At 33.1% G+C, this 20,180-nt stretch overlaps 1 protein-coding gene and 1 pseudogene across 1 annotated transcript; one reads left to right on the top strand and one right to left on the bottom strand.

Moving 5' to 3' along the window:
* The first annotated feature begins 7,285 nt into the window (after nt 1–7,285).
* Nucleotides 7,286–11,513, top strand: LOC132060402 (putative late blight resistance protein homolog R1B-14; annotated as a pseudogene).
* A 1,156-nt stretch (nt 11,514–12,669) lies between these two features.
* Nucleotides 12,670–14,672, bottom strand: LOC132060403 (E3 ubiquitin-protein ligase Os04g0590900-like). Its single transcript, XM_059453445.1, has one exon. It carries the CDS (start codon nt 14,386–14,388, stop codon nt 12,814–12,816), a length of 1,575 nt encoding a protein of 524 aa, XP_059309428.1. The 5' UTR covers nt 14,389–14,672; the 3' UTR covers nt 12,670–12,813.
* Nucleotides 14,673–20,180: the final 5,508 nt, after the last annotated feature.

The following is a 20,180-nucleotide window of genomic DNA, read 5'->3' on the forward strand; positions in this document are numbered from 1 at the left end:
TGACTGTAGCGGTGTAGTGAACTCACTGCCCAAAGAAAAAACCATCTTCATGTTCACACAAAAGTTAGGACTAAGAGATGGCAGAAAATTTTCCAGTTTTCTGGGTTGTTTGCTAGAAAATCAATAAGCACTTTATTCTTTATGTGATTGTGGCTGTTTTACTTCAGAACACGTTTGTGAGAGTTGCTAGTGTTGCAGAAAACAGTCAATATCTACTGTGTGATCAACATTTATTCCATGCTGGAAACAGTAAACATAGCCTAATAGAACAACTAATTTAGAGCATTGCCTATGCCACATGCATAATATGCTAATTGTTCTTCTGTGAGTATTCAAAAGCATGGCAAGTTCAAGGCTTAACATGTCGCAGCTACAGCTGGCAAAAGATGGTCAGTTGAACACCCTTCGACTAAAAATTATACTGTATGTATATATAGGTCAAATCTTACCTTTTTATACATATATATATCAAATATTGAACGCCCTTAACAATATTCCTAGCTTCATTATATGGTATGCTTGAAAGGACAACATTTTAACCTTTTTTCCACCCCTTAAAGAAAGGTGAAAATCCGGATCGTGCTTCAGTTTCCCAACTCTCAACTGGTTATCTCAAAACATGAATTTGTTATCAGTGAGACAAATTACCATCTTCAACATGCTTTACAGTTTTTCCAAGATTTTCAGGCGCCTTCATCAACACAAATAGTATAGTCAGACCTCTCTATAATGGCATCGTGGGTCCAAAATTTTACACATGGTGAAAAACTTATATATCGTTAAGAAGAATTCTTTTTAAGGACACTTAAAAAAATACTGCTTTCATCAACACAAATTGTAGAGTAGTAAAACCAAATTCATAGTAGCTTGCTGCTAAATACATCACAACACTGACAAAAAGAAACTTATACTCCCTCTGTTTCAATTTATGTGAACCCTTTACTATTTGGGAGTCTACGAGCAGTGGCGGAGCTAGTATTTTCGCCGAGGGGGTTCAAAATATAAAAAAGTAAACATACGAAGAAGCCTAAGGGGGTTCAACATCTACTATATATACATCAAAAATAATTTTAACCTTGTAAAAACAGTGTTTTTTTCCACCGAGGGGGTTCGGATGAACACCCTCGGCATAGTGTGGCTCGCCACTGTCTACGAGGTGGTTCTTTGATCACATTTTCCTTACATTTTTTTCTAAATTATTTGAATTATAAATTATCATGACTTATAGTACTTTTAATGTAGTTTCTAAATATATAAATTTTATTTTTACAAACTTGAAAAATCTATGTCAAAATTTAAGGTCAAAGTTATAAAATTTGGCCATCGTATTCCGAAAAGGTTCACATAAATTGAAGCAGAGGGATTGCTATTTATAATTCTCCTTTTCCGGTGTTGTTCATTTGAGAGTTTCTAATACATAGCAAATACCATCTTTCAATGAAATTTCCTTTGAAGATTCTGAATCATCTAAATTCAGCTGTTCATAAGTTCTTATTACGTTGACACTAATTGACACCATCTTTTTTGATAGGGTTCCGAATGGAAAAACTCGAACCCCTACTGAAATTCAAGAAAGCAAAGTACCTTTAAGCTCACTTGCATTGACTGTCTTGATTCTTCATCTCTTTCTCTATGTCGCTTGTGGATATCGAACAACACTTCCCACTAGTAGAAGACAAGGACCTCTTCATACAAACCGGCACTTTTTGCAAAGAACGACCGAAGGAAGAACTCTTCATCTCTTCATATAAGCTCGAGTGGGACCAATTGTGTACTTTTTCCTGACCCAGTCTCGCCAATTAAGACAGTCACCTACGAGATACACCCATCCAGATTACAAAAGTATTAGTCTTTGCTGTGTGTTTGGTTTGAATATGTTAGGTGCCACTACATTATTTTAGTTAATAAAGAGTCTTGATACATGTCCTAATCTGCCCATGTATTTTCTCTCATTTATTAAGTGTTAGCATTTCGAGTCAAAATAAGTAAATACAGGTCGTGGAACAATTGAATCTTCACTGAAATCCTTAAAGTGGGTCTATTATGTCTAAAATGCATTAAGTTTTGATGATAGCATGTCCATTTTACATGTTGAGTTTCATTAGATACGACTAAGTATGACTTTAACTTATGGAGTAGAAAACTTTTTTTCCTTCACTAATGACTGGTTTAAAAACTCTAAAATGGGAATCAGATCATGTTCCCCCTTTATGTTAAAACTTCTGAGAAGTGTGGATCCAGTTCCTGTTAATTTAAAGTCAACAATAGAAAATCTGAAAAGGGACTATTTAGCTCAAGTTGAGCAGTCTTCATTAGGTTCTCTTGGTTCGAGTTTCTCCTGTTCTCTCCTATATAGTGTTTTAGGGGCTACTTATTTGTTTTTGTCCAAATTCTTTAGCAAAATGTTTCCAGAGAACTTTGAGTTTAACTACGTTAAAGAATTTATTAGTGTGTGTTAATGAGTTGTTTTATCCATATTGAGACTCTCTTAATCATATTGGGGCAATTCGCAGAATTGCCCTTCTTTTGGGGTGGTCTTTAAATTTTGCCCTTCATATTTGAAATCTTTAAATTTTGCCCTTCGCTAAATCCTATAGGTTTCAGGTTCGAACCCCCACATTCAAAATTTTAAAAAAATTCGCAAGGCAAAGTTTAAATTTCGCTATAAGGAAACAAGATTGTGAAGGAATTAGCAAAGTTATGGGACGATACTTATGCCTTATGGTAGACTTGACATAAGTATGCTGGGTTCCGGCATAACTTTGATAATTCCTTCATAAGTTTATGGAAGATATAAAAGTTTGCCTTTTTAAGTATGCCCCCATCGGCATAAACTTGTTAAGGATTTACCAAACTTATGCCGATGGGGGCATACTTATGCCTTATGGGCAAACTTTGCCTTGAAGCATATATATGTATTTTTTCAAGCATATATACCAAAGTTACATGGAAAAGTATTATGCTACAACCAAATGTCCATAGAGATACAAATTCACACTTTGGTGCAATACAAGGTAGATTAGGAATCGTTGATAGATCGTAAATAATTCTTATGCACCAAGAAATATTTTCCCATCTTTATTTTGAATGCTCCATCACAAAGGATTGTATGCAGTTGTTGGTATGGGTGGGTAATAATCTTTGTAATAAGAATATATATCGGCACCTTGAAATTACATGGATCTCATACATTGCTATAACAAATCGCCACCGCTCCATTACTTTCGCATTTTTGGTATGCTTAGTGGCATTGGTTTGGAGAGAAAGGAACCTACTTAGATTTCAAAATACTCGGTTTGCTTCTTAGACTGCAGAGAGATTGCACAACATATTCACATCCAAGGCGAGGAACAATTTCAAATGGCAGAGAGCTCATCTATGAATTGCTATCCCTAGCTAAGTGTAGTTGATTAAAAGGTGAGTTGTTTTTTTTAATGTAATAGTTGCTCCTAGTTTGACTTATACAAGTTAGTGAGTAGGAATTTTATCATGTCAACAAGGGAACTTCAACTTTGTCGTACAAGTTTTTTGGATGGAATAAAATAGACTTTCAACCAAAAAAAAAGTTTGCCTTATAAGGCAAAGTTTAAATTTATACCCCTCCAAGAGACTTTTAGTTATGTTTAACTAAAAGAATTAGGAGTTGATTTTGCCTTGAGGGGAAGGACTTTTAGTTATTGATCATGCATAACTTTAACTTTTTCTTAAAGATTGTATTTGGATCCGGCATACACTCCCCTAGTCCCTTAAAATAAATTATTTTTTTATTTTATGCTTGAAAATGGGGTTCGAAAGAATTTCATGTATTCGCTCATCTTTCCAAGCAAAGGGCAAAATTTAAAGACCACAAATATGCTAAGCAAAATTTAAAGACCACAAATTTGAGTGGCAAAATTTAAAGACCACCCCAAACGAAGGGCAATCCGTGCAAAAAAATGATCATATTGTAGATCTCTAATTCTTTTGCTCCTCTTTTCTATGCATGAACCTCGACAAGTCCAATGGACTTCTCTTCCGCATTAGGTGTTGGGCTAGGCCCAACATAATATTTATCGAGTTAGCCCGTTCGTAAAAGCTCGAGTCCAATTGCCAACAGCCTAAAGGAATGGCAGCGGAAATGGGCTAAGCCCACTTTGCTAAATTGCTTTTCTTCACTTTATTTCCTCTTTGTATATTTGCTGAATTGTATTAAATGACTAACTTTTTAGCTTGTTTTATTTTTCTTAACCCAGTTGGATCTCCGGACAGAAATGTGTTAACATAGTCTCCAAAACGAATAAATGATGTCTTATCACAATTTTGTTATTTTTAAAAAAAGCCGCAAAACTGTTTATAAACAAAGCAATTTTTTTTTTCTGGAAAATAGTGTTGAACACTAAAAGGATACATTGTTTGAGTTATGTGATTTCAAAAATTGGCTTGAGTTCAGGAAGTGTTTTCAGAATTAAAATGGGAAATACTCCCTTTTTTCATGAGAAATAACGACATTTAAATGGGTCATCAAAGTCCAAATACTTTTCCCAAAGTTCAACAGATTTTCAAAAAAATTAGTTAAGGTCCAAAACGATCTTCAAACATCTTAGAAATGAACTTGTTTTTATATAATAAAGCCGAGTACTTGTCAAATAACTTAGGAGGTTCTCTTTTTGGTTATAAACAAGAAAATCCATTTACAGAATAAGAAGTTGAGTTATATCTATAGTTCAAGGTTTTAATAAACCGTACACATTTTGAAGTGATTCATTCCTTCATAATTAGCTCAATTACAGAACTAATTCATTAATTGAATTGAAGATATAATTAAAGTGCTAAAAATGATTTTCAAAAGTAAAACGTCTCTAAAGCTCATTTTTCAAATAAAATATACTTTCTTTCTAAAGTAATTTGTCATGAATATGCCTCTTTCAAAAGCCTTAAACACATTTTACAAACAAGTTATACAATTTTTTGCCATAAAATGTTAGATCCGTAGATAAACCGCATTGGGCGGATCCTTAACACCGAGGTGCTTAAAACCTTCCTTGGGGGATCACCAGAACCCTTACCCGTTCTCTGGATATTTTTAAAGGTTTTCAAAAATTTACCTTTAAATTGGTTTCCTAATTCTCATTCAATAAATAGGGTGGCGACTCTGTTTGTTCACGACAAAGAGCCAAAGTTATGAGAACCTTTTATGCGTGAGCGTGAAAGCGGACCGTAACAATTATAATGTTTAAATAGTGGCATGTCCTTTTATTTATGGCTTTTTTAGATAAATATTGGCCTTTTAAGTATCATTACTTGGCCTTTTAAGAATCATTACTTGTCCTAAAACTCTTTTGATCATGTATTCAATGGATGGAGACTCTCATATGATTTATTGAAGTGTTATTATAATTTTAAATAGTGGTATGTCCTTTTTAAAAATTTTTATTTATGGCTCTTTTTAGACAAATATTGGCTTTTTAAGTACCATTACTTGTCCTAAAACTCTTTTGATCATGTGTTTAATGGATGAGAACTCTCATATGATGTATTAAAGTGTTATTATAATGTTTAAATAGTGGTATGTCCCTTTTTTTTTATTTATTTATGGCAATTTAGACAAATATTGGCCTTTTAAGTACCATTATTTGTCCTAAAACTCTTTTGATCATGTGTTCAATGGATGAGGACTCTTATATTGTGTATTAAAGTGTTATTATAATATTTAAAAAGTGGAGTGATTATAATATTTAAAAAGTGGAGTGAACTTTTATTTATTTTATTTTATTTACTTATGGATTTTTAGACAAATATTGTCCTTGGTCTATACATAACATGTGGAAAATTTTTGATCATGCGTGAAGTCGATCCTAAATGTTAACTATTAGCTATTGACGATGGTCGGTTTATGGTATACCTATCCACGATCCTTTAGATTTGTGCAATTTGAGGTTTGGGGTTTGTGGTTTTATTTTTTTATCCGTACACTCTTCGTCATCACTATCAGGATCATCCTGTCACCTACCTCACAGAAATCCAATTCCAACATTTTGAGGTCTACTGCCATTCACCCATGTAATCACCACCTACTATAATATATTCTGCAATTGACGGCATAATAAATCTATAGTGGACTATGGCTATGGTCTATGACTGTAATCGACGCCATAATAAATCTATAATAGACTACGACTATGGGTATGACTGCAATCGTTGCCATACTAAGTCGCTGGGGACTGATTTTTTGATGAAAAGCCCGAACTTCCGCGAGAAACGGGATATGAAAAGTGGATAAATCGGGAGTTTTTGGAGGGAAATATTTTTATTTTTTATTTTTTGGGGTAATTAAAATATTGGGGGTGGGAGGCCAAAGTGTAGTTTTCAAAACTTTGGGATTAGAATTTAACACAAACTATCTGACATGCTGTCGTCATAAATGGCGACTGTTCCACCAATTTTTTGAAACTTATGACCTCTTGGCCAATTGTCTCCACTAACATAATAAAATATAATGCACTTTAATATTATAATTTTAAAATTAAGACGCACACATAACTCGAACACCTTCCATAATTTCTATCAAGATCTTTAGTTGTATCATCATCTACAAATCCATGGCCTCAAATTCATCCACCCGAACACAATAGTTATGAGGCCATATCAATTAAGGTGAAGGGCCAATTGAACGTTATGCCCAAATACTCCAACGATCCTGTCACTCTCGTGTGGGGCCCGCACTTAACCCCTATACTAATAAAATTATTCTTTTGTGCTTGTTTTTAGCCCTATACTAATGCTTGTTTTTTTTACGTAGTCCTAGAATTTTGTTTAGGAGGAGATTATTATCTCAATAGTTTTTATTCTTTCTTATTAGTATTATCATATGTAGGTGAATTGACCAAACTCATATCATATAATATAATAAAGTTTTTGTTACAGTTTTTCTTTGTTATCTGATTTATCGTCCTTCAAGGTTTATAATTATTTGCTTCCGCATGAGGTTGTGTTTTTTTTTATCCCAACAGCTTGGTCATCGATTTAGTGTCGGCTCTGACTCGGATTTAGCACATTCCAAGCGCCCCTAGTTGGACTAGGTAAATTTAGTAGTAGTACTTTTAGAATTTTTCAAAAGTCCCCTTGAAATGATTACTTATTCTATTAGTCAATCTTGCTACACTGTGGTGAATATTCCTGTGTAACTTCGCACTAAATCAGTAAGTTTCCTTGAAATTTCTTTAAAATTTGGGTCAACTTCTACAGTCAAATCTAAGTACTAATAGGTACTATCTTTATGAAATGTCAAAGAAGCTCATCGTTTTTATGTACGAAGAGGAGAATTAAAAACCCTTTTGTTATTCCTCTTCTCTTAACGCACCTAACAATTGGTTGTCTCAATAGAGTGAGTATCAATCTTGCTACACTATGGTCTTTTTTAAATCCATTTGTCTCTTTTCTTAATGCAACTAGCGTGTGCTTGTCTCAATAGAGGGACGCTATTAATTTATCATGGTATTGGAAAGGGAAAAGGGTCAAAATTACTTAAAAAATTAACTTATTTTTGGTGTCTCATCCTTAAATTTTTCAAATATTGTCTTGACGGAAATTACCCCCCAAAATAACCCGAAATCATTTTTTAAACCCGTTCTATCATTTAAACCCCACCCAACTAAATAATAACATATAAGATCTCCTTATTCCCCCAATTTTCTCAAACTTCAAGGCTACGTATTGTGAGAATAAGAGGATCTTCCTTATTATTTCCATTAAATAAAAAGGGGTTTAAAAAATATCATCTCATTTGGACTATTATATTTGTTAAGGATGGGGAGTGATATTTTTAACCCAAAATAAGTTCAAAGAATATTTTTAACCTTTTTTTCAAAATAGAGGGGTATTTTTGACCCTTTTCCCTATTGGAAATTACTTAATTAAACGGTGTTATATTTGTTGAGGGATTAAAATTTCACACACCCCAAGCTGGCAGCCCGAATTATTGATTATCCTTCCATTATAAAAAGGGGTTATATCATCTCATTTGGACTATTATGTCACACTGACCAATGCTTTTTACTTTCCCTGTCTCAATTATCTGTCATTTTTTCTTCTTACACTCCCTTTAAGAACAATGCTTTTTACTTTCCCCGTCTCAAATTATGTGTCATTTTTTCGTCTTACACTTCCTTTAAGAAATATTAATGGAATATTTGACAGTCTAAGTTTGAATCTTCTCCATTACATATTTACTTTATTTATGTGTCATCTTCATTAATGATAAAATTCTACTAAGGATAAAATCAAAAAGATATAATCATGCCTTAAACTTCTAAATGACAAATAACTTGAGATAACTATTTATAGTAACCTCGACAGATAATTTGAGACGAAGAGAGTAATTTATTGTTTTTCCTTAGTTGTGAATGGGTTTGCAAGTGATGATCTTTGTGCCATCTCCTAATGTATACTTGATATCTTGAATTAAATCCTCTTTACTCCTTCAAAAACTCTCTTTCTTCCTCTCCATATGGCAGCTTATACTGCTGTAGTTTCTCTTCTTCAAACTCTTGAGCAACTTCAGCAGACAAACCCAAAGCTCATTCAATGTCATACTGCTAAAACGCTTGATTCTCTTCATGCTACCGCTGAATATTTTCAAGATGTTCTTGAAGAAGCTAGCAAGAGAAGATATGACCCTGAAAAGATCAAATATTTGGAGGAAAAAATAAGAGTTGCTGCTAGTGATGCAGAAGATGTGGTTGAGCTGAAGATTGATCAAACAATCAAAGGCTCAAGCTGGAAGTTTGGAATATCAGGTACACTTTTATATAGGAATTTGCGAGAAGTTGTTAGAAAAATCAATTCAACAAAGAAAGAAGTGATGAAGGTTGTTTCTGATTTTAGCACAAGCATTCATAATGCTGATGATGATCAAATTCTTGAATTATCTGGGGATTCCTTAATTGGCACTTCTTCGAGAAGTTATGCAGTGCTGCCAAATTTGGAAGATGATATCGTGCAGGGACTTGATGATGACTTGGAGAAAATTGTTGAGAAATTGAGAGGACCACTGTCGGATCTCGACATTGTCACAATAACAGGCATGGGTGGCATCGGCAAAACAACACTCGCTAGAAAAGCTTATGATCATTTCCCAATCAGGTATCATTTTGACATTCGTGTTTGGGTTACAATATCTCAAGATTTTCAAAGTAGGAATGTGTTGTTAGAAGCTTTACATTGCATTTCAAAGCAAACAAATATTGTCATCACAAAAGATTATGATAAGGATGAGAATGAGTTAGCCGATCTGGTGCAGAAAAAACTAAAAGGTCCAAGATACCTTGTAGTTGTTGATGATATTTGGAGTACGAACGTTTGGGATAGCATAAGAGGAATATTTCCTGATTGCAACAATAGGAGTCGAATCTTATTGACTACTAGGGAAATAAAGGTAGCAATGTATGCAAATCCTACTAGCCCTCATGAGATGGACTTCTTGAATTTAGATAAGAGTTGGAAGTTGCTTCGTGATAAGGTGTTTGGACGAAAACATGATCATCCTTTTGAGTTGGAAGAAATTGGAAAAAAAATAGCAGAAAAATGCCAAGGACTACCCTTAATAATTTTAGTGATGGCAGGGTATCTCTCGAAAATGGCAAGGACATTAGAAAGTTGGAAGGATATTGCCCAAACCTTAGGTGAAATCGTTACTAGTCATCCAGATAAATGCTTAGGAGTTCTCGGTTTGAGTTACCACCACTTGCCTAATCACCTCAAACCTTGCTTTCTTTCTATGGGTGGTTTCCCTGAGGATTTTCAGGTTGAGACTCGGAGATTGTACCAATTATGGATCGCAGAAGGTTTTGTAAGGACGTCCGGAAGTGGAAAAAGCTTGGAGGAAGCGGCAGAAGATTATTTGGAGGATCTTATCAGCGGGAACTTGATCATGGTTAGAAAAAGGAGATTCAATGGTGAGATAAAAGCATGTGCTATGCATGATCTACTGCGTGAATTCTGTTTGACTGAAGTTGAAATGACAAAGTTTATGCATGTTGCAAGAACTGGCCTAGTCCCTACTCTTCCAGCACAAAAGCATAATGTCCGTCGCATCAGTTTCCAAACTAGCAGTTATTCAGTTGATAATTGTTGCAAGAAATTACCCGTAGTTTCCAGATCTATCTACTTATTTTCTGAAAGACGGCCTTCTGTAAAACTTGAAGTTTTCTCACGTTTCAAACTTCTCAGGGTACTGGCCATCTTCCATGAATATGATAGTTTCAATTCATTTCCACTTGTGATTACGAAGTTATTTCATTTGAGATATCTCCATGTTCGATCTTATGGCAATCTTCCTACATCAATCTCAAAGCTTCAGAATTTGCAAACTCTAATTCATGAGGGAAATTATAATGTTACAACTTTACCAAGGAGATATGGACGATGAAGAACTTGAGGCATATACATCTGAGGGGAGCCTGTTATTTACCCAGTCCTGGAAGAGAGAGTATTCTAAATAAGCATCTTTCGCTAGGGATGCCGAATTTAGAGGAAATTTCTAATCTCTGTTTCACCAGTTGTACAAATGAAATCTTTTCTAGCATTCCCAATCTAAAGAGATTGATCGTCCATCATACACCTTTATCAGAGGGTTGGGGCCTTGATATGTCCATGTTGACTAAACTCGAAGCATTGAAGTGTTTCTGCGATCTTCCTTGGACACCAATCTCCATCAAGATGTTTGGTTTGCCAACATCACTTAAGAGGTTGACTTTAACTGGCTGGTTTCGTTTTCATTGGGAAGACATATCAACTCTTGTCATGTTGCCAAAACTTGAAGAGCTCAAACTTAAAGATGAGGCAGCCTGGGGTAAAGTATGGAGATTGAGTGACGAAGACAAGTTCCAAAGCCTCAAGTTGTTGTTATTTAGCGGGCTATACATTCAGCTGTGGGAAGCTAGCAGAGATAACTTCCCAAGTCTAAAACGTCTTGTTCTGAAGAATTGCATTAAGCTGAAAGAAATTCCAACAGATTTTGGGGAAATTTGTACTTTGGAGTCGATTGAGTTACATAACTGTGGCACTGATGCTGAGGATTCTGTAACAAACATTGAAAAAGAACAAGCAGACATGGGAAATAATGTCCTTAAGGTCTATAGACATAACAATCACTGTAAGTTTTAGATCTCTCTAAAAAGTTCTTTGATTCTTCACATTATTACTCCATCTTCCTTGAAATTAAGATGATGACTGCTACTTTTTATCTTGCATGCAGGAAATTGATGATTATTTGGACAATCTTCCAAATGCTGAAATTTTTAATGCATACTTTGAAAAGTAAAATCTTTCTTTTATGTTCTGATCGTTTCTTCAATTCATGTTTTAGGAATAAGCATTTTAATACATGTCTCGCCCATTTGTGATTTATTATTTTGTAAACGAGAACTATTAATGTACTGTAATATCTAATTTGTTTTATGTGATAGTTAGAAATGAATAATGTTTCTATTATGCATTGTTTATGGGGTACAATTAAGAGTCGAAGGTTTAACTCTTGTCTGTTCCCCTTTGTTCAAGTACTAGTTTCTGATCGCCTTGCACGTGTATCTAATATTAATCGGTATAATTTTTGCTCATTTAAAGTAGTTGATAAGCATCAAGTGCTGAAAATGTCTGATTTTATAAGTAAGTAATTACGTATTTAGATAAAAGTGTTGAAATTGATAATAAACAGATAGCATGTTTGGTAAAAAGATGTTGATAAGCGCTTTTGAACATACTTACTACGTCAAGATTTCATTGGTTAGTCGGTCGTCTCGGTCGTCGTTTAGGTTTAATAGTTTGTTTAAATATTAAATATAATAGGAAAATTCAATTAAGATATTCAAGGCATTTGTTTGAGATCATTAATTCTATCTAGATATCACTAAACACAAAGTATACATTGTGTTTGGTCTCTTCTATGCCTAATCTCTTGAGAGGGTCAGCATTTGAATCACATTTATGAGTACTAAGTATTTTAAGGATAGCCGGATATACAATAGCTACTCAACTACTCTTTTGATTAAGAAACCTTTTAAAAGCAATCAAAGTACCAAGCACAAAGATTTTACAGGTGCATATGGTGATGCAGTATTTCCAATGACTGTACTGTAGTCAATTACTTACATTTAAGCATACCAGACATCTACAAGAAGGATCAGGCAAAACAATAGAAGGTAACTTTTGAATTGTTTTGAAAATATTGTTACTGATCAAAGCTGTTTCAGACTTTCAGCTAATGAATTGTGTCGGAATGTTCACACAGACCAAGTCATTTCACTTGCATCAGTTTCTTGAAATCGCTCATCGCTTTGAACATGTGACGAAGTGATGAATACAGAAATGTGTAAAGAGCTAAAAAACTCGTTTGGTGCGAACAATATACACATTTTCCAGATGTCAAGGACATAGATAGCTGAACTAAATCGCGCTTACTTTCGCAGCACTCCTTATCATTCAGAAGAATTCTCTTTAAGAACACCTAAAAACTTGTGTCTTTCATCAACACAAATTATAGAATGGTAAAATCAAATTCATATAAACTTATACTATTTATAATTCTCCTTTTCCGGTGCTGCTCTTTTTTTTTTGGGCAGGCAGGGGCCCGGGGGGGGGGGGGGTTGTTTGTATTCTAATACATAGCAAAACACCATCTTTCAATGACATATCCTTTGAAGATTGTGAATCAGCTTAATTCAGCTGTTCATCAGTTCTTATTATGCAGACACTATTTGTCAATATGTTTATGATTGGCTTCCGAATGCAAAAACTCGAACCCCTACTAAAATTCAAGAAAGCAAAAGTCTTTCAGCTTCACTTACATTGATTGTCTTGGTTCTTAACCTCTTTCTCTTTATCATTTGTGGATATCGAACAACACTTCCCACTAGTAGAAGAAAAGGACCTTTTCATACAAATAGGCACTTTTTGCAGAGAACGACCGAAGGAAGAACACTTCATTGCTTCATATAAGCTCGAGTTCCTATTCCCTCTTTTCGCAGCTGTATCCGAATTTTCTGCATTCCCTTCAACCGGTTGATCACCTGAATTCGAACACCCTTCGCCATTTCCAGAATTCAATTGAGTCACCGAAACAACAAATGAATCCATTGAAACTGTCCTCCGGTCGGGCTGCATTTTATCGTTTACTTTCACCCGGTGCTCAGCTAAATCACTAAATACTCGCAACCCTTTTCCCCTTTCATCAACAGCACGATTCATTTTTTCCAAAATTCCTGCAATTTTTCCTTCATCATTTGGCTTCTTCACCTCTTTTTCACTTGTCGATATCGAACACTTCCCACTAGTAGAAGAAAAGGACCTTTTCATACAAATTGGAACTTTTTGCAAAGAACGACCGAAGGAAGAACTCTTCATCGCTTCATATAAGCTCGAGTTCTTATTCCCTCTTTTCGCAGCTGCATCAGAATTTTCCGTCTTCCCTTCAACCGGTTGATCACCCGAATTCGAACACCCTTCGCCATTTCCCAAATTCAGTTGAGTCACCGAAACAACAAATGAATTCATTGAAACTGACCCCCGGTCGGGCTGCATTTTATCATTTACTTTCACCCGGTGCTCAGCTAAATCACTAAATACTCGCAACCCTTTTCCTCTTTCATCAACAACACAAGTCATTTTCTCCAAAATTCGCGCAATTTTTCCTTCTTCATTCGGCAAGGCATCGCGATTTTCCCCCTCATCCAATTCTTGATTTTCCAAACCATCGCGAGCACTTCCATTCTCCACTGGATTATTGACCTCAATTGATATGGAGTCATTTACACTATTGTTCAATCCTAGTGCAGCATTTAAATCCGAAACAATCGGAGCACGACACAACGGACAATTCGTATGTGAACTCAACCAAGTATCAATACAAGTAACATGAAAAGCATGGCTACATTTAGGCAATAGCCTAAGCTTCTCATCTTCTTCAAATTCAGTTAAACAAACAGAACAATCAATCCCTTCAACCAAATTTTCAACCTTATTATACTTAAACTCAGGTATCAAATCAATAACAGATTTAGGCAGTCCAATTGTATGTATATACCAAATAGGATTATCCACAACTGGTCCATTATTCTCATCAACAAAATCTTCACTATTTCTATCCAAATATTCATCACTTCTTGGTGTATTCATTTTGTACTTCTTGAGAGTAATCATATAACAAATGAACACAAATATTGCTCCAAGAACACAAAGCAAGATTATAAAATAATAAGGCATATGATTGCTTTCACTTCTAACAGGATTAAAAGGTGGTGACAAAACAGGAACCATCACCCCACATTCATCAGGACACTTTTCTGTTAAACAATTCACACAAATTGCCATATTTTTTGTAGTTATAACTAACATCTTCCTATTATACAAAGCCATCAAGAAACCAAAAACAGAAGAAAAAAACAGAGTAGAGTGAAACTTAGTACCTTAATTTTTCAAGAAAATATTGTAACACCTTTTAGGAACTTTTTTTTTTTTTTTTGGATTAAGCTACATCTAGCTAGTTTAAAGTATGAGAAAATTTTGGGTCTGTGTTTGTTAAGGTTTTTATTTTATTTTTGCTATTTTGGTGGAGATGAAGAGAAGAATTTGTAAGAGATTATTAGATACGTGGTAGATTTGTGAGAGTCAAGAAATGTTTTTGCCGTACTATGCTGCGTTAAAAAATGATGATGTGGAAGCTTACATCACGTAATTAAAGGTATTGGGAGACTAATTATTTATTGTGGATAATAGGACAAAAACTGATTAGGCTTTTTTGTTTATATCTGTTTAGTTAAAGTGAGAGTTAAAACTGTTCAGAGAAATGAATTAAGTAATACTCCTTATTAATGTATTGTAACACGTTAGACAAGTTAGTTAGTAGAACTAAATCAGTGAAATTTTAGGTATTAATGGGGAGGGGCGGATCTACACGACAAGTTTTCGATATTGTAGTTTTAGATCAAATTTTGTATCTGTATTAAGAGATTCACTTAATATATCTAGATAATCTCTTCCGAACCCAATTGTTATCCTATCCTTAAACACATAATCCATAATACCTTTCTTTTTGTTTGTTGATTAAGGCAATCCTATGATTTATAAGTTTGTTATTTTGGTTTATTGTTGTATAGAGAGGAGCTTCTTGCACCTTCATATGTTTGAAAATAATTTAATTTTTTAAATGTACATTAAATAACATGTTTTTATAACTATACAAACGTCATAAGTCATTAATATGTTAAGATCACAAACTTTGAAATTCTCTCCTTTTTTTTTTTTTTTCTTTACTTTATATTAAGTCAAATTCGGACATATGAATTGAAATGAGTGCATGTAAGAGCCTACGGACCACCAATGGTTGAACTTGAAAGGGATTTATAATGAAGTTTACCCTAGGCAAACACCGGAATGAGAGGGGAAAGTAGAAGTTATATAAGAGTGAATTCAAGATTCAATTGTTGAAGCGTTTTTTTGATTAAAGTTTCAAAAGTACAAAGCAGTGAAATTGGACCAATAAGTCAATAACGAATAATGCGTTGACAGTTGAGAATCGTGACAGATAGAATCATATCCTCAAGTATGGCCAACATGACTATTCAATCAAAGCTTAGAAAATATGCCATTCACATTGCCATTTTCCTATGTTTACACTTGGCCTTTGCTTCATCACAAATAATACCTAAAAAGTAGGTCAATTAAGTGCAGAAACTTGTGTTTTAGTGGTGAAATGAGCTTCTACAGACACACCCTCCAACAATTGATAAAATTAAATGTCACTTTGCCCGTGCCAAATTCGAATCCAATACTAACTGTAAAATTAAATTTATAATCATTAGTTTTTTCACGTTATTTGTGACATTAAGTCTTGAAGATGTAGTTCGGACATTTCTGAGAACTCCTAAAAACTAAATTATAATATAAAAGTATTTGAAAGTTAAAAAAGAATTTCTTTTTATTTTCGAATAAATTCATGATATAAGAGCTCTTCTCTTTTTTATTTCATTGAATACTTTTGAGAATATAGTGCCTAGTAATTTATATTGAACTTTATCATATGTTGAATTAATTTCACTCTTTTTTTTTTTAAATCAATATTCACTAACCAACTATTACAAAAAGATATTTGAGTGTTCAAGAAATGCTGGCATGGTTTTCAACCTCATAATGAATAAAGAAACTATGATTTATTAATGGTGAATAAGTAACATTATAATTAATGGAAAATGAAATTATGCATTACAAAGCAACAGTCTGTTCACGAAGCTAATCATTTGTTTGCAAATTTTTTTCTTTTTTATTTTACTTTATCGCATTGGATATTTCGATATTTATCGTTGAAATTCAACATCAAATAGGCCGGTGCATTTTTTCTGCAAATCATTCCAAGAAGAAGACGGTCATTGCTCAAACTAATAAACAACACAAAACTATATTCATTGATTTTATTAGCTATCCTAAAGACACTACTTTTAATAGCAAGGTCATCATATAAGAACTCAACAAATTATTCATAATAATTTTAAATTCTAAAATCTCTAGAGTGCCACAAACAATACTGTAAGTGAAATCTAACTCTTTTGGTCGAGTGAGTCACGTGTGTTCAAGTTAAAGCTGAAGAAGAGATAGTAACTCGGTCTTTGGCAGAGGTTTTCAAGCCATATATAGTTTTTGAGCTTAAGATAGAAGAAAAAGATCTATAAGTAGACTTGTAAATATCTATGTTAGTGATATCCATCTCAGAAGACGGAATCATTAAGAAATGAATATGCACAATGTCTATCGTGTCTTAGTAGATATAACATAGTGCAATATGTTTCTTGATTTCATTTTTTTGTTAAGGAAAAAAAGTGTTCTTTCCGTTTCATTTTATGTGAAGGTATTACTATATTTTTCTAAATATTTTGAATTACTAGTTATGTGGACTTATAGTACTTTTGAATGATTAAAATAAATTTATAAATTTAAACACTATGCAAAAATATATGAATTATTAGTGATTTTATTTCTTGAATAGTTGCACTCCTACGTGAATCATTATATTTTTTAAGATTATTTTTTGTTGACAAAAGCTTATAAATAAAATAAATGCAAGCAACACATATTTATTTATATTGTAGAAAATTAGTGACTAAACATCAGTGCATGCAACGCAAAAGAGTGGGGTGGGGAGATTGAATTAGCTAGGGTCTTAAAAAATATCTCAAAAGTGTTTTTTCTTATTTACCAAATTATGTGATGGCAATTAAAGTAATATTAAACTAAATTAGGGGCAACATAAAAGAGAAATGAGACAAAATCATAAAAATGAATACATGCCACTTTTAAAAGAAACTCTAGAAAATTTAAAAAAAAAAAAAAAAAAAAAAAAACTGTAAAGACTACAAAAAATCCTCGTTCTTGCTCATATATATATATATATATACTAGTTATGTGCGTCTGCTGCTTCAAACCCCAAGATATAAAAGTAGATATTTTAACTAAAGAAATATAATTTGTGTTAGTACAAGGTACAACAACAACAACAATCACCATATACATTGTAGCCCCACAAGTGGGTAGTTATATGAAAACAAAATTTTCATTCCACTCCTTTAATATTTTAACTTCTATTTTGATGAAATTATTTAATTCAAATCAAATTTGGAACCGTAATTTGACATTATAACTTATGTATCATAATTTTTGAAGTTATTTAGTTCTAAATAAATAATCTATACATAGTTAATGAACTTTTAAGACAAATACATAATTTAACTTGTGCGACGGATGGAGTCACTCCTCTCTTAATCAGGGATTAGGGGTTCGAACATGGATATGGAAAAAAAATCTTTGGAGGAAGCGCTCCCCCCGAATAGGCGCGATGCAGTGCGAATTATCTGGATTAGGACCTAAAAGTAATTAATTAAAAAGTTTTAAAAAAAATTGAAAATTATTGTGAGGACTACAAAAGTCCCCAGGTTCGATAGCTTTTGAAAAGTAGACTTTAAAAACGAAAAACAAAAAAATTGACGTAAATAAATAAGATTAGGACATAAAAGTAATTAATTAAAAAGTTTTTAAAAAATTGAAAAATTATTGTGAGGACTACAAAAGTCCTCACATTTGCTCTTATATAATATAGTAATATATATGAAAAACACTGTCTTTTAATAGTTTGGCAATTATGGGAAGGGTGGCAGTAGGCGGTGTGGTGTGGAGTGTTGGACGGTGCACTGGTAGGGCCATAATTCAATCTTTAATGAAATTAAAGCTTTTTTTTTTTTTTATTGGTTTGTACGCACACATTGAAATCTATTTCTTTTATATTGGTGTACACACACACAGAGATTGAAATCTACAGATTTTTTTTTTAAAATTATTGTGATTGCATGAACCGCTATTTTTGTTTGCCGCTATTTTTGTTTGTTCTTGTACGTAGAAATTAAAGAGTGACATCTCAATTTCAACCACAAGTTATACAGGATATTCATTTATGCTATGCATTTATTACCTTTAAATTTATGCTAGATAAGAACGAATTGTTCCACTATTGTGATTTTATCATAGGGTATTCGTTTCTTTTTCAAGAAATTACACAATTATTTTTATGAATATGAGTAATGGAAGACCGGAAGGCAGTTCCGATTAGAAGTATTACTAATTAAAGGCGAATTCAAGATTTAAACTTTATTGATTCATCCTTTAATGGTTTTAGTATTGAATCTATTGTATCTTCAGAATAATGATCCATAAATGTATACTAGACATCGAAATTCTTTGGATTCAGATAAACCCAATATTAGAAGGCTGCATCCGCTTCTACCCTATTTCCTAATAGACTTAACGATACAACAATTATCGATGCAACATTCCTAAATAAGTTAGTCAGTAATATGAATCCCCTCCGATTATTTTTCTTTATTCAAATTCATCTGATCAAACCAGCATCACACAAATTAAAAATAAAAAAGGACGAAAAGTTCACAACCACAAATATTGCCAACATGATCATTCAAGCCAATTTTTGCTGTTTATGTTTATTTTCAAAACTTAAAAGTGTCTCTTCACATTGGTATTCCTCTATGACTTGGCCTTTGGTCCATCACAAATAACACACCGAAAGGGTAGTTCAACTATAAGTGAAGGACTGTGAAGGACTAGTGTTTAAGTGGTGAAATGGGCTTCTGCAACACACATTCTCAATAATTGTTTTAAAAGTATATATTCTAGTAGAATTTTATTTTAATTTTGACCTTAATTCATTGAATGGTGATCGCAGTAGTCGGTGCAGGTAGGGCCAATATTCTATTTATATAGTAGTTTATTTTTATTTTTATTTTTATTTTTTCTTTGACTGGAAAGTCATCATAGTCTGTTATAGAAAATTGATGTATGGGTCTCTTAGCTTCTCTAGAGTCACCTTCGCCACACAAAAGAATCAAGTATGACGTTGATACAATGACTTTTAAAATGTTAATTGGAACTCTATGTCACATTCCTTCTTAGGGAGTTTAGATATTGCTTTCCTTCTTTCTCTTTCTTCTTTTTGTTCGATATTTCAAGAGAAGCTGACATAAAATACGATGATATAGGTAAAAAATAACAAAACTGCAAAAACTACATCTCTAGTTATGAGTTCCCTTTAAATTCTTCTTTTTCATAGTTCTCGTCAAAGCAACATACAAAGTTTGTTAAAATAATAAATCAAACTTATTCGCCTTTAGCAAACTTAAATGACCAAAACTACTCAAAGTATATTTAAGGGACTACTTTGAACCTATCCTTAATATAAGTGACCATCTTAATCGTTTCTTCTTTCTTTTCCTATAATAACTTTCTTTTGCTTTACAAATTAAATGATTTATTTAGTAGTACTTAAATAATAATTGTGATTATTTTTAAAAAGCATTTAAGGAGAGTAAAGAAAACCTTGTTGTCATAAATGCCTATTCCAAAAAGTTGTAGGCCAAGTAAAAATTTGGTGTCTTTTCCTCTGAAAGAATGGAGAACTCATTGTATTTAGAGCAAAAAATAAAATTGAAGATGCAGCCAAGTAAAACATTGGAATCAATATGAACTTCACTAAACGAAGGACACAATTTATATATATATATATATATATATATATATATATATATATATATATATAGAGAGAGAGAGAGAGAGAGAGAGAGAGAGAGAGGCGATATCTACTAATTGAAATA

Source organism: Lycium ferocissimum, chromosome 6 (assembly GCF_029784015.1).
Source record: "Lycium ferocissimum isolate CSIRO_LF1 chromosome 6, AGI_CSIRO_Lferr_CH_V1, whole genome shotgun sequence".
In the NCBI taxonomy this organism is placed as follows: Eukaryota; Viridiplantae; Streptophyta; class Magnoliopsida; order Solanales; family Solanaceae; genus Lycium; species Lycium ferocissimum.

Bases quoted from the DNA above. Each gene is read 5' to 3' on its own strand.
- LOC132060403 (XM_059453445.1), bottom strand. From the start codon at position 14,388: ATGGCTTTGTATAATAGGAAGATGTTAGTTATAACTACAAAAAATATG.